The following is a 13,170-nucleotide window of genomic DNA, read 5'->3' as shown; positions in this document are numbered from 1 at the left end:
CTTATTAGAGGACTACATAGACAAGTATTTGGAATTCATTCCCCTTTAAAAACGACAGCACGTTTGGCAAGTGTGAGCAAATGTCTTGAACTTTACTGGGTTTGAGAGATCTGAGCACAGCTATTCGCAGACAACCACAGAGCTGCGATCTGCGAATAAGCCTGGGCTGGAAGGACTCGGATACCTCTGACAGCACTACTCGCCACCTGGAAGGTTTCCAGCAGCTTTCAAGGTATTTATCGTGGACTCGTGGCTGGTGACAGAGTGTGACTGGTGGAACAACTCCAGCACCGCTCTCTCTTTGCCATCACAGAGCACAGGGGGTTTGAACAGCACCCAGACCAGCTCACCCTTCAGCCCACGCCGCAGGGCTCCACCTATCCCTGGGGCCCCGTTTGCAACCACAAACACCTCTTCCAGCGTTGCCGTTATCACCTTGCTTTCTCTGTGCCTCACGCCCAAGCCTGTCCCTTGGCTGAGCTCTTTGATGAACCTTTGCAGATGCCCTTCGTGGAAGCTCGTACTGTCATCAAAGGGGCTGGTACCCAGCCACAGTGGCTCCCTGCTTTCTCCATCATCCCACAGGATTTCACAAGTGATCCCATTAGAAGATGCTGATCTCAAGAATCTTGGCTGGGTCTGACTTTGAGAAAAAAGACAAAAGTTTCCTGTGTTGCTGTTGGTGTTTTGCCGTTGTGTTTCTCCATTCTCACTTTCTTCTCGTTTTTAATAAAAAGGACCCTTGTATTATTAATATAGTTCACCCCTCCACAGTCACTATAAAACAGACTCCATATTTTCACACCACTCATGATCTTCAAGGTTATAGATAAATTTTGTCCTATGTGATTGATTTTGGGGCACTGAGTCCCGCCCCAGATTGTCTAGGGTGAGAGTAGAGGCAAAAAACTCACTAGTGCTGAGACCACCTTCGTGGTTCTTGATGTACCTTTTATAGTTTTTCCTCAAGCACTGCCAGGTGGTTGTATATAAGATGAATGCAAAAGACTTCAGGGCTATAGCAATACTAACATACAGGTATCTATAGACCACGTTGTCGTATAGCGCGCAGGCTCCTTGCTCGCCACAGAACGTGCTCCAGAACAGACACGTTGAGTCAATTCCAGCCCCAAAGATCAGCGGAGGTGGGATAAAACCTGTTAAAATAAAAGAGACAAATCAAGCTTTTATGATCCTTATGATAAGGAGAGAAAGACGTGATTGCAGTGAATGGAAAGAGAGGATACTTTATCAAGGTTAATGGTCCCAGCTGCAGTCTGTGATTCTAATTTTTTAAGTTCTAAATCAACCTAAACAAATCCGTGGGTGAGTTTTTAGCTTGGACTCAACATCTACAGAAGAGATTCCTTTTTGCTGATATCAACATGCAGGGAGGATTTTACTCAAGTTTAAGTGGCTTTTATTAAGCTTCTCATCTGCCTAATGAGATAAGAATGCAGGAATAAATGAAGAGGAGGACAGCCTTGAAGCTTGCTATCTGTTTAGATATTGGTAATTCTGCACCCTGGGGTGCTCACCCAAAGGATGCCAGAGAACTCCAGGTCACAGTCTGAAATCAGCTGAGGCACTAAGGTCTAGTTTTGGACCTTTCTCTGACACAGATCTAAGGAAAAGAAACAATGGCCTCTAATAAATGCCAAAGATTAAATCTGAAAAGAAAATTTCAGTGCACCACTAAATGAAATATCACAGCAGGATTCTCCCACAGCCACTGCAGCTAACTCCTGATGAGTGTTTCTCAATCACAGTCTGGAGCAGAGCTGCAATCTTAAAGCAAAGCAATCACTCCAATCTCATTTAACTAATAAAAGCAATGTTTTTCTTCTCTAATTTCCCCCATCCTACAGGGACATTGTAGAGACCCCTAGTTTCACATTACCTCCACAGTGGTTAGGACATCCACGTTCCAGCTTTGCACTCCCCAGCCAGCTCACATGCACCAAGCATGCAGCATTCAGAAGAAAATGTGGATGTTTGACATATATAAACCATTTATCTTCCTTCTGCTACATTTATGGGGGGAGGCTGGAAGCAGATAAACTCTGGAAAAAAACCCTGATTGATAAAATCATTGCTGTGGGTTAAGACAGGAAGCAGAGGAAAGCATTGTTATCTATTAAAACCCCAAAGCAGGTAGGCACAACATACCCCTGACAGTATCACTCCATTCCTAAGTGCTGTGATGCCTGAGACTCTATAAATACACGTGCAGCCAAACAGACACTGCAGTTTCTAGACAGAAAAGTGTTTAATCGTGGATCCAGTTTCATCATTAACCTGGATTTCCAGGCTTAAAAAAAGGTACCTTCCTTCAGCTTGTCATGAACAAAATAGTGACATTCACGACATGTAGCCTAAGACTACAAATAAATTGGTTGTCTTCACTGTTCCCTGTGGTAACTGAGATGTCTTTATTTTATTCTGTCAATGACTAGAGCTCTGCAGATTTTGTTTGATCTTCCTTATATGTTAATAAATGCAGGCAGTTAAGAAAGGCTATATGGGCTTTTGGTACTCATTTTAACCAGTCATTAATAGCATAAATGTAGTAAATAAAAAACATATGATAAAAAGTAAGACAATCTTTTTGTTAGAAACACTAGTTGCAGTCATCACATCTGAAAAACAAGGTTATGTTCTGGAAAAAAAATGTCAGCGCCAGCTCCCTGTATGTCATTTCAAAGACTGGAAATTCCAGACTGGGCTGATTCTGCTTGTAGAGTTAAAAGATGCTTTTTTTTGGTTGAAACTTGTGGACAACCACACACACAACCTGGAATTCAAAAAATCTGCTGGGCTCCTGCCAGAAACAAGCAAAAAGGCTGTGCTGCTGTAGGCAGTTCGTGTGCTCAGTGCCACACTGGTGCTGGATGTCACCTAAGGGGGTAACATCCAGACAGGGCAGTGACTGAGGAGGCAGGAGCCACACGCTTTCTGGACTAAGATAAAACTGCATTTGGATCATAATTTTGAGGTGTGAGCCCCTACTTGTTAACATGCTGAGAGATGTTGATACAAAGCTTTGGAGATGCATAGGCTGAACTTCAGAGAGAGCTCTCATCCTCATCCGCTGGCTTCAGCTGGCTTTCCAGGTTTTCAAGATAATTTGCCCTGGAAATTGCTCCACAAAAGACTTGAGGAAGGACCTTTTTCATTGAACTCCAAAGCTACACCTGTGGGAATGCAGGCATGGATATGGAAACCTTAAAGAAAAATACATCAAAAACTTCTAGCAATCAGGGAGTGTTTCAGCTCATCTTCACCAGAGGAGAGGACAAGAGAAACACAGGAACGAGTCAGGGCCTAGACCCTCTGAGACATGGGAGTTGAGGGGTTGCACTGCAAATTGGAAAGTCTTTCTCAGAGAGAAACACTGTGGTTTTGTCACACTGGAAGAAGAGGGGAAAACAACACAGGCTCATAGGAAAAGCAAAATGAAGTGCCCTAGTAAGCAGAGGCTTTGCTAGGATGGATGGTAAACACCATCCAGAATAGTCCACAATCCAGGATGTGTCCAGGAACTTACAAGTCCAAAACTCTTTCCCTTTCCAGATTTTTGGCTCCAACTGCATTGCTTTACACTCTCTTCTCTGAGAAACTGCAGCAATGCTTTTATATGAATACACTGTTATGCTGCTCTCTCACAGCAGAACTCCTATAGAATAAGATAATCTATCCAGGAGGATACCAGGAGAATTCAGTCGTGTTTCATGTTATTACAGTGAATATTAAAGAGATTCAATCATGTTTTACCTCTTACTGCAAAGCATCACAAAAATTTCTGCTATATATGTATTTCCTTGCAGAAACTGTAGGGCTGTATAAAGAAGCTGCTTCTGTCTTACTGTAATCTATTAGCTACGATTGCACCTCCGGGTCTCATACCTCCTGTATTTAATACTCTCCTTTGGTTCAAGAAGCAGCTATTATCATTCTCTTCTTAAGTCAAAGCTTAAAGGTGAACTGAGAAGCTTTTAAAATAAATCAGTAGAGCTATTCTCAAACCTCAGGTTGTTAAGGGCAAGATTTGGATACCCTTGCTCATATTGAAAAGTACCTTTTCTCTTCACTTTCTGTAGGTTCAAGCTACACTGCTGACATGCTTCAGGATGTATTGTCTTATTTCATCGGAATTCCTTAGTGACAGAGCAACATACAAAGGTTTGAGTTTAAATTCTTACAATGGTTTCTTTATTGGAAGAAAAAAAAAAAGATGTATTCAACTTAAGCATACATGTCTGAGTCTGGTTTCAGAGGAATTCAAGATACCGCTATCTCAGGAGGCTTCTCTCTTTTGAAAATAAAAGGGAAAAAACAGAAAATCTTTCCCCTTAAGTAATTCTTCCTTTGGAAACAACAGCTCAGAGCCATCCTCCCCACACACTTGCCTGCTGACACTCCGCATTCAGCCAGTGAGAGCTGAAGACAGGTCAAAACCTGAGAGCAGCCCCGACAGCTAAAGAAAATGCTGCCTTTGCAAAGCTTGAACCAGAGCTGACCCAAGTCAACCCAGAAGCTCCCCTTTGAGCTATGTGAGCTCTGGATAAGATTGCTTGATGGAGCTTTCTGTATGACTGCAGCTACTTCACCAAAAGCAATGACAATCTAATTGGCTTTATCCCAAACCAGTCTGGGACTGTGTCCCTTTGAGCTCGTGGGAAATAAGGTGTTACAAAAAATAAGTAAATAAATGAAGTCACTTATTCAAAGAAATGCATGGTACTGTGGGATTTTTGGTTCCCTGCTTCCTAGTGTCTTGCTGCAGCCTAGGAGATAGCATTTTACTCTCCAGCTCATGCCTTTGAGGCTGGGAGGGGTAGTTATGCAGGGAAGGTACTGCCCATGCCCTGATTTAAAAAAGTAAATTCCATCTCCACAACATGCAGAAGCCCCACGCGTGAGATGGACACACACAGTGATGGATCAGAGAGGATTTTGTCTTGGATCATTGAGACTAATGGGCTGAAATCTACGAGCTCTAAAATAAGAGCCATCTCTTCAAAAGGGGGAAAAACCCTCCCCTCAGAAACAAGAGGCAGGTGAGTAACAGCCCAGCGTGCAGTGTGTTCCTTTTAATTCATACATGAGAAGCACACACTGGTCCAGAGGAACAGCCATATGCATTTTAATGGGATATTAACCCACAGGAGGAAACAAGGACTCAGCCTGCCTCATTTCACTGTTTCCCTTTCCCAAGAGACTCGAAGAAAGGGACAAACACACCATCTAACACAGGCCCTGTCCCTCAAAGGAGGATGAAAATATATATCCCTCTGTTTCAGCAATACACTATACAGCAGAACTTTGGAAGCTGCTGACACATTAATAACAGCTATAGAAGAGTAACTGGTTGTGTGAGACCATGGCAGAAAGAGTCATTTCTCATGCAACACTGCATTTTCTTCTATTAGCACAATTCAAATGGCAGGAAAAGTGCCTTTAGGAGCCTTGATGTGATATCATCCATAGAGAGGGCTTGGACCTCATTGCATCAGAACCCATTCCTGACAACCACAGCATTGCATGGAGTAGACATCAGCTTTTGCATGTTAAAAATACAGTTTTTCCATGAGGGAGGAAAGGATGGGAGAGAAGGACATGAAATTTTTGTACCTACCTAGCAAACGGAGAAGCAGGAAAAGCACTCCCAAGGCGTAAGACTTGAGTTCGGGGCTCACGGTTCTGTAGGGAGGAGGGAGGGAGGGAGGGAGAGAGTGAAATCGATTCTTGTTGTTCTGCTTTGATTAACACACCCCATGGCTATTCTGTGCTGTCAGCCAGGATGCCACCACCACCTCTTCAAAAAGTCATTAATGGAATTTTTCTTCTCCCTTTGCCTGAACTGCCTACAGCCCCAAAAATAATTACATCGGTGATAGGTTCAGGAATTTAGCTAAGTCATTAATAACAACAGCTAATTCTGTCGTCAGATGGGGAAAAATGAAATTCTGATCCCAGTAAATCATCATTTACAAGCTCCTCATCATGTTTTCAAGGCTCCAGATGCTGAGAACTGGAGGGAGAGAAAACTTTTTGTTCTGAAACTTCCCAGACTATTGGGAACAAGAGAGGGAAGGGAGGATGATGGACCAAAAGGTTCAGTCAGGCTGTTAAATCATAGAATCATAGAATGGTTAGGATTGGAAGGACCTAAAGATCATCTAGTCCCAATCCCCCTGCCATCAGCAGGGACACCTTCCACTAGATCAGGTTGCTCAAAGCCTCATCCAGCCTGGCCTTCAACACTTCCAGGGCGGGGGCATCCACAACTTCCTTGGGCAACCTGTTCCAGTGTCTGACCACCCTCACAGTGAAGAACTTCTTCCTAATATCTAATCTAAACCTCCCCTCTTTCAGCTTAAACCCATTTCCCCTTGTTTTGTCATTAACTGCCCTTATGAAAAGTCCTTCCCCAGCTTTCTTGTAGGCCTCCTTCAGGTATTGGAAGGCTGCTATAAGATCTCCCTGGAATCAATCCTCCCAGTGAGGATGTGCTCAAGATTAGTTTTCATGGGCATGAGTTTAGCATGTGATTTTTTTTTTCTATGCTGGGAAGATAATGGTTGTGCTGCCTTTTGCTATGAACACAACCCACTCTACTGCATTAGAGTTATCCTTCAAAGGTGCTTTAAAAAACAATTTATAGCTTTCTAATTCAGTTATGTGAAGGATGCTACTGGCTAAAGTCATCCTCTTGGGGTAGGCTCAGCAAAGCCTTTGTAATTTCAGAAATCATTAATTTGGTCTTAAATCTTATAATAGCATTTTATTTCCCATAGTATATAAAGGCTGGAGAAGCAGGACAGTGATCTCTGTATGAATAGATTCATCACACAGGGGAACTGCCTCTTCCATCAGCTCCTTACAGGGTCTGTAGTCAGCACTGCTAGTGACACCCACAGTGGCAGTGGTGGTCCTCTGTATAAATACAGTGGAGGGGAATCAGAAAACAGTGATAAAACAGCCAGAAAGAGCAAAAGGTTTTAATTTAACAGAAGACCATGCTGATCACCTGCCCTCATCTCACACATTACACTGGCCATGTAACCTCCTACCATGATTCCTGCATGAAGCCTGTGACCTCTGGCTGAATTTCAGCAGAGTTTTCAAGCAGACACCCATGCTTGATATAAAGACTTAATGTCATGAACTATCTACCCTTGGAAAAATATTCCACTGGTTACGGGTTTGGGTCAAATAGGATTCTACAGTTGGGTAGGAAATGAAGGAAACAGAAAGAGTTTATTTTATGGAAAAAATAGGTTACCAGGTGAAATATTCACAAGGGGTTTTTAAGCAGTGGTAGTGTCCATCTGTTCACCTTCTTGTATTTAAGACCAAAGTCAATCCCCATACCTTAGGATGGAATAAAAGTTGCCACCTGGAGATATATCCTTTTCCCACCGACTACAGCTGTGAACAAAACACTTGCCTAGACAAGACATTTAATTTGTAGGCACTGAGGTTCATTTTTAAATTAACCATAGGAGCTGCCGATGCCACTTGCCACTGCCATGGACACCAGGAACACATTCATAGGCCAAACCTTTTTTTTAGCAATCCAACACAGCAGTTGCAAGAGAGCATGATGTGGTACATGGTGAAGAGCTCTTCCATCTACATTTTAGTAGCTATCAGTGATTCTGAAGGGAGCGCAGTTACTAATTTGGATGTGTGAATTGTTTATTTCCTACAGCTGCGGGCTGAATATTTTTAATATTCTCTTTGCTTTTCTTATTCCCTTGTATTCTTCTTCCTGGCTGGTGACTGGCTTATCTCATTTGAAGCTGACACTACGACATCTCCATTCAGGATCCTACAGGTGCTGGCAGCTCCCTTGAACAAAGAACTCTTCAAACTTCAAATTACTTTTGCCACAATATTTATCAGGAGAAATTTGATTTCCCTTTAGCGACTGTAGATGCAAAGAGAGAAACGAACTAGTAGGTGGAATATCTCATTTTGTACCCTGCAGGGAGACATGCCCTCACAGAGCTGTTCTGTCTGAGATCCACTCGAGAGTGTGTTTCTAATACCGACCTTATTGACTGAATTTTATTGGAATTTTCCAGGCAGCAGAATGGATCTGCTAGTTATGCCTCTAGTTATTATTCTCAGTAAGTGACAGCCTGGATAGATACGGAATTCTGGATAAACATGGGCTTAGATGCACCCATATATCATAAGGTGAAGTGTTCCCTGTGTCTGGAACTAACTCAAGGTCAGTTATTTGAATAAGCTACTTTTGCCCACCTATTCATATTGGCTAACTCAGAGACACCTTTCAGACTTTCAAGTTCCTTCTGTTCTTGGACATGATCCAGGGTGAGGAAAGTTAAACTCTAGCCAGGAGAATATTGACCAAAGATAGCCTTTGCCGCAGCCTTTCATTTTTCCATGGCTTCTCAGATCTCTAGGCCACCTCTAGAGGTATTTTATTAAGCCATTCCATGCTGAGAACACGGGGTTGCAATTCTGCCCTTTCCTGATACAGCTGTAATGTCCTTATACCCGGACTGGCAACTACACTTCTGTCTTTCCCTTCCTGTGCTAATCACAGCCTTAGTAAGAACAAGCCTGCCACCTTTCTTTGCAGCCTCCATGCAGGGATCTCTGTTTGCAAGCCCAGTCCCTCCTCACTCCCATTTTATGAAAGCCATAGTGGAGGAATTCCCATGTTCTCTCTAGCAGGTCAGTACTGTAGGCACTGAATTCAGTGGGGCTGTGCCATGGGTGAAGCAGGTGCTTCAAACAGTGGCTTAGAGAAAAAAAATGATTTAATTAACACTTGAAACGACAGGGCTAAAATTCAGGCAGGACTGCTCAGGCTTTTGACTCCCCAACTCCTGCCTGCATGTGAAGGCAGTGACGTACCAGAAAGCCTGTGCCCGTAGCTCCTCATTTGCTGAAGGAGGTCCAAAATCTTTTGAAAATGTGGGCAGCTCTTTCAAGGTGTCTTCACTCAGGGATGCTTAGTCAAGGGAAGATTTTCTGATGTACTAAACCTCTGCTTAAGCCAAAGTCATTGATACAGGGATGTGCAGCCGAAAAGGCAGAGGCCAGGACCCTTGGCAGCTCCCAGCAGTACCCCACGGTCCCCCCAGCCCAAGAGCAGCCCCTGGAGAGCTCATTGCTTCCTCCCAGCAGCGGTCCTACCTGATGAGGATGATGACTGACGGTGTCTGCGCCATGGCCCCGATCATGCTGCAAACGCACATCACGCAGAGGAATGTCAAGAAGGCCTCTTCGCAGCCGGGGCTGGGGCATTTGCCAGGAACGACGGTGGCATTTTCGGCAGGGACCGAGGTGAGGCAGGAACAGCCACTGAGGTTCTGTGGAGGAGCACAGGGGTTCAGGGGAAGCAAAAGCCACAGTCCCCACCCCCTGCCCTCTGTAACGAGGGCACCTCGTAATTCAGCATCTCTGAATCCTCTAACAGTCAATTAAGTAACTCCTAAGTGCTTATTTGAGAGGGGTTTGGAAAGGATTTCAGACGCACGTCAGCTCTGATGCATGCTACCAGCAAGGGAAAGCTGTCCCTTGGCTTGTTCCTTTTCTTCTGCTCCTTTCAAGTCTCTCCCATAAATGTCACTGTGACAAAATTATTACCAAGTTATATCTCTTTGGAGGAGAATAAAGAAACGATCTCTGTCCCTGCGACAAGGAAGATCCCCAAATTATGGTTCTAATTACTTTCTTATTTACCTCTGTCCTCTTGGCTGTTGCAATTAAACTGAAGTACATTAAAAGCAGGTAAATCTGCAGCCCCGTTGCTGGCTGTGGGTTCAGTGTCTGCTTCCAGCACCCTGAATCCTGGGAAAGAGCCACCCATGATGGGTGATAGTTCACCAAGAGCTGAACTATCACAGCTCAGCAGCACAGACGCTGCTGGACTCAAGTGCACTACAGGCTAACAAATGACATCTGGATCCAAGGGGTATGTGTTGAACTAAAAGCTGAAGTCAGGTGAGATAAAGTTTATCAATATGTGATCAGAAGGAGGGCGAACAACCGTGTTTTCCTTTGATCTCTCCAGCAAGTGCAGGATGTGAAAAGAAGCTTTGTTTGCCAGTCACAGATTTACGGATATATATATATTTTTTTCTTATTTCCAACTCACCCTCCTGAATTTCTGAGTGGGGGATGTCAGTGCAATTAAGGCACACAATACTACCAAGAAATCCTTTAAGGAATACCAAACAAAGCCATCATGAATGATTCATGGCTTGTCTTCATCAGCACGCTCAGTTTGCAGGTTACATGTTTGTAAGAGGAGTAATACCATAAAATAAAACATATTGAAAACCAGCTTAATCTCCTCCCCTTCCCCTCTACCACGTTCAAGCAGAAATTCCTTTGCTTTTCTGCTGGGGTGCTCCTAGGGCCATACAAAACACACTTTCTGGTTCACTGCCTCGAAAGATAAGGATCCGTGGGGACGCTACTCCAGCCTTTCTGACACCAATCTCTTTCTTCTGCATAGAAGTCAAACGCTTTTCTTCCAAATAAGTGCACAGAGGACAAGAGAGACCACAGAGCAGAACACCAGGAGAGCTGGAGTAGACATGCAGGTGCCTTTCTGGCTGGCAAGCAATAATTAACATAACAAATTCCTGTGCTGTGGGTTAGAAGCTGCCACCTGAAGGCTTCGAGATGGTGACAATTAGCACTACTGCAGCGGTGTTTGCAGAAAGACAACAGGAATTTGTAGTTCCTGGCTCTTACTGCTTGGCATTGTTAGCAACCAGCCTGGACACAGCCCTGTGGATTAAAAATCATCTCAGTCCAGGAAAATACATATCAGCACTGAAATATCCTGGGACAAAATTCCCATCACAGCAAAGATGCAAAACCGGCTGCTTATTTCCCACGAGCTGTCATCAACAGTGAGAAAGTACCTGTTTCTGGCAATGGTGGGGGAATATTCTCCTCCCATTGGAGTTCTTAAAAACCACGAGGCAGGTCCCCACCTCCATTGCCTGAAACTTTGCCCCTCAGACCACTTTTTCAACCATTTTGCAAGAAGTAGTAGCCAGCCCAAAGCAACGTGAATAGTTTGTACCAACTACATCTGCTTGCTTAGTGTTGCACCTCATCCTTACCTGGAAGATCTTTGATCTTTTATTACTGACACGCTATACAACTGACGGACATCAAACAAGGAAACATCAAAGATGGAGTTTTACCTCTGTCCTGTGGAGAGGCAACTTTTTGTTACCCGTGCCAAATTGCTAGAGGTTCCTTTGTCTGCAATCCCATCACATTCAACTGCACATTATCACAGCCTTCCACTGCCCAGCATCTCACACACCCAGATTTTCTGGGTGCATGTGAAGCTGCACAGATGCAGAATTTGCACCTTTAACAGCATCCTGAGTTCGGGATAATTATCTATGCAAATTACTCATTTTTTTTAATTACTAATTTTTTTAAACCCTGGCTCTAACAGAGAAGGGACAGGCTGGTAGTTCAGTGCAATGCCATGAGATGCCAGCATGATAATGCCAAGCTGGAATTCATGCATCTCCAGCCAAAAGGGGCACTGAGAAAAGCACTGGCCTCAAACAAACAAGATGCACAGTGAAAGGCTTTGCACGCAAGGGTCGCTCCCAGGAATGGCTTGACAGAGAAATTCCTGAGGGTGCCAGAGCTCTGCCTATCAGCACGGATACTTCTATGGCTTTTTGGATAGGTGCACCTCCAGAACCAGCTCAGTCAGAGAGAAGAAACTACTAAGAAAAAACTAACTGAGCTACATATTGCTTTTAGAAATTGTTCACAGAGGAAAAGCCGAGAGAGGCAGTTAGAAACATCCAATGCAGTAAAGTTAAATAAAGCATTCAGAGAATTTTATGTCCCAGTAAAGAGCAACCCTTGGCTCATCACAAGCATATAACATTCACAAGACCCTCTAGACAGGTCATTACCTGGATTATGGGTTTAAAATCTGGTTTGGCAATTTGGCTTTGCCTCAGGGCCATTGCATGGCCAAACTGGTTCATAATTCTTGATAATACCCTTTCCAGAAGATGCTATTGCTTCACTAATTTGTGTTCAAAACGTTACTGCAAAAAAACCCACAAAACAAAGCGATGAAGAAAACCCCAAGATGATGACGAAAAGGCAAAATAAGAAAGAATGAGTAAGAGAGAGGATGGGGGAGAGCGAGCATTTTGCTCGGAGGTTTGCTCTTGCAGAGCATGAGGTCAGGCAGCTGCAGACTGAAGAGGCAAAGCTGAATTTTCATTACTGTGCTCCTTCCAGAGGAGCCAGAGCTTTGCTCTAAACCATGCAGAGAGGAGGTTGCTCCCACACTCCAGCCACCGACCACACAGTGGTGGCTGTATTCTGGCTGTATTCTGGCTAAAGGGCTCGGTGAACTGGCAAGACACTATCCTGTGTGCCCTCTGCAAGCTGGCTTCTTGTTAAAATGATCATGCTGCTGCCCCAGGTGTTGACTTGTCTCTTGTTGGGAGGAGGAGGAGGAAGAGTACAGCAGGTAACACTTTTGCATGTGCCACACATTTGTGGAGTCCCTTGTGGGGTCCCTGAAAGCACCCTGAAACTGTGGGATTTCAAAGGGATGCCCACGTCTCTGAGGCTGGAGAGAAGAGAGAAGAGGTTTAAGCAGGATGAGCTCCCAGGTCACCTGGACCACGAGGCTGCACTTGCTAGCAGTGACCTTGCACTTCTGCTCACTGGTACTTGCAGGTCATTTATCTCTTCAGGGCAGGAAGGAAGGTTTGATGTCTCCCCAAAAAGGAAGGGTGAAGCCATGGAGGGATAATTGCATGTGGTGAGCACTGATGTCCCTGCAGCTGCAAACAGCCACTGTGACCAGGCTGACCTCCCACAGGCAACACACAGGCAGTGTGGCAGCAGTCACCATGCCTGGCACAGCCGCAGGAACCCTGCCAGTTCCCACTCACAGGAGAAGCAAGCACTCATTTTCAGTGTAACCCAGAAGACATTAGCATTTCAGTAGCAAAAAATGGAAAAGGAGGCTTTTAAGATATCATTAAAAATTCCACATCATCTTTACACAAAGATGGTTTGGTCTTTAAGAATTTTCTAAAGGAAATAAACTCTTAGATACAGAGAATAGAAGAATTCAGAATGTGTTTGGTCTCTGCTCCCTTCACAACTGCT

At 44.2% G+C, this 13,170-nt stretch overlaps 1 protein-coding gene across 1 annotated transcript in view; it reads right to left on the bottom strand.

Annotated features, from left to right (window-relative positions):
• Nucleotides 1-416: 416 nt before the first annotated feature.
• Nucleotides 417-13,170, bottom strand: part of SLCO3A1 (solute carrier organic anion transporter family member 3A1) — a gene marked incomplete at its 5' end in the record, with an annotated part of 28,929 nt that continues 16,175 nt past the window's right edge. Inside the window, 3 exons of the mRNA XM_029086179.1 lie at nucleotides 417-1,157; nucleotides 5,639-5,703; nucleotides 9,178-9,353. Of these exons, the coding sequence (XP_028942012.1) occupies nucleotides 778-1,157; nucleotides 5,639-5,703; nucleotides 9,178-9,353 (621 nt within the window). The remainder of the gene's footprint in view (nucleotides 1,158-5,638; nucleotides 5,704-9,177; nucleotides 9,354-13,170) is intronic.

This window comes from Antrostomus carolinensis, unplaced genomic scaffold, assembly GCF_000700745.2.
Source record: "Antrostomus carolinensis isolate BGI_N321 unplaced genomic scaffold, ASM70074v2 scaffold2680, whole genome shotgun sequence".
Classification (NCBI taxonomy): domain Eukaryota; kingdom Metazoa; phylum Chordata; class Aves; order Caprimulgiformes; family Caprimulgidae; genus Antrostomus; species Antrostomus carolinensis.
The sequence above is the reverse complement of the archived record's forward strand: the minus strand, read 5'-3'. Positions and strand labels throughout refer to the sequence as shown.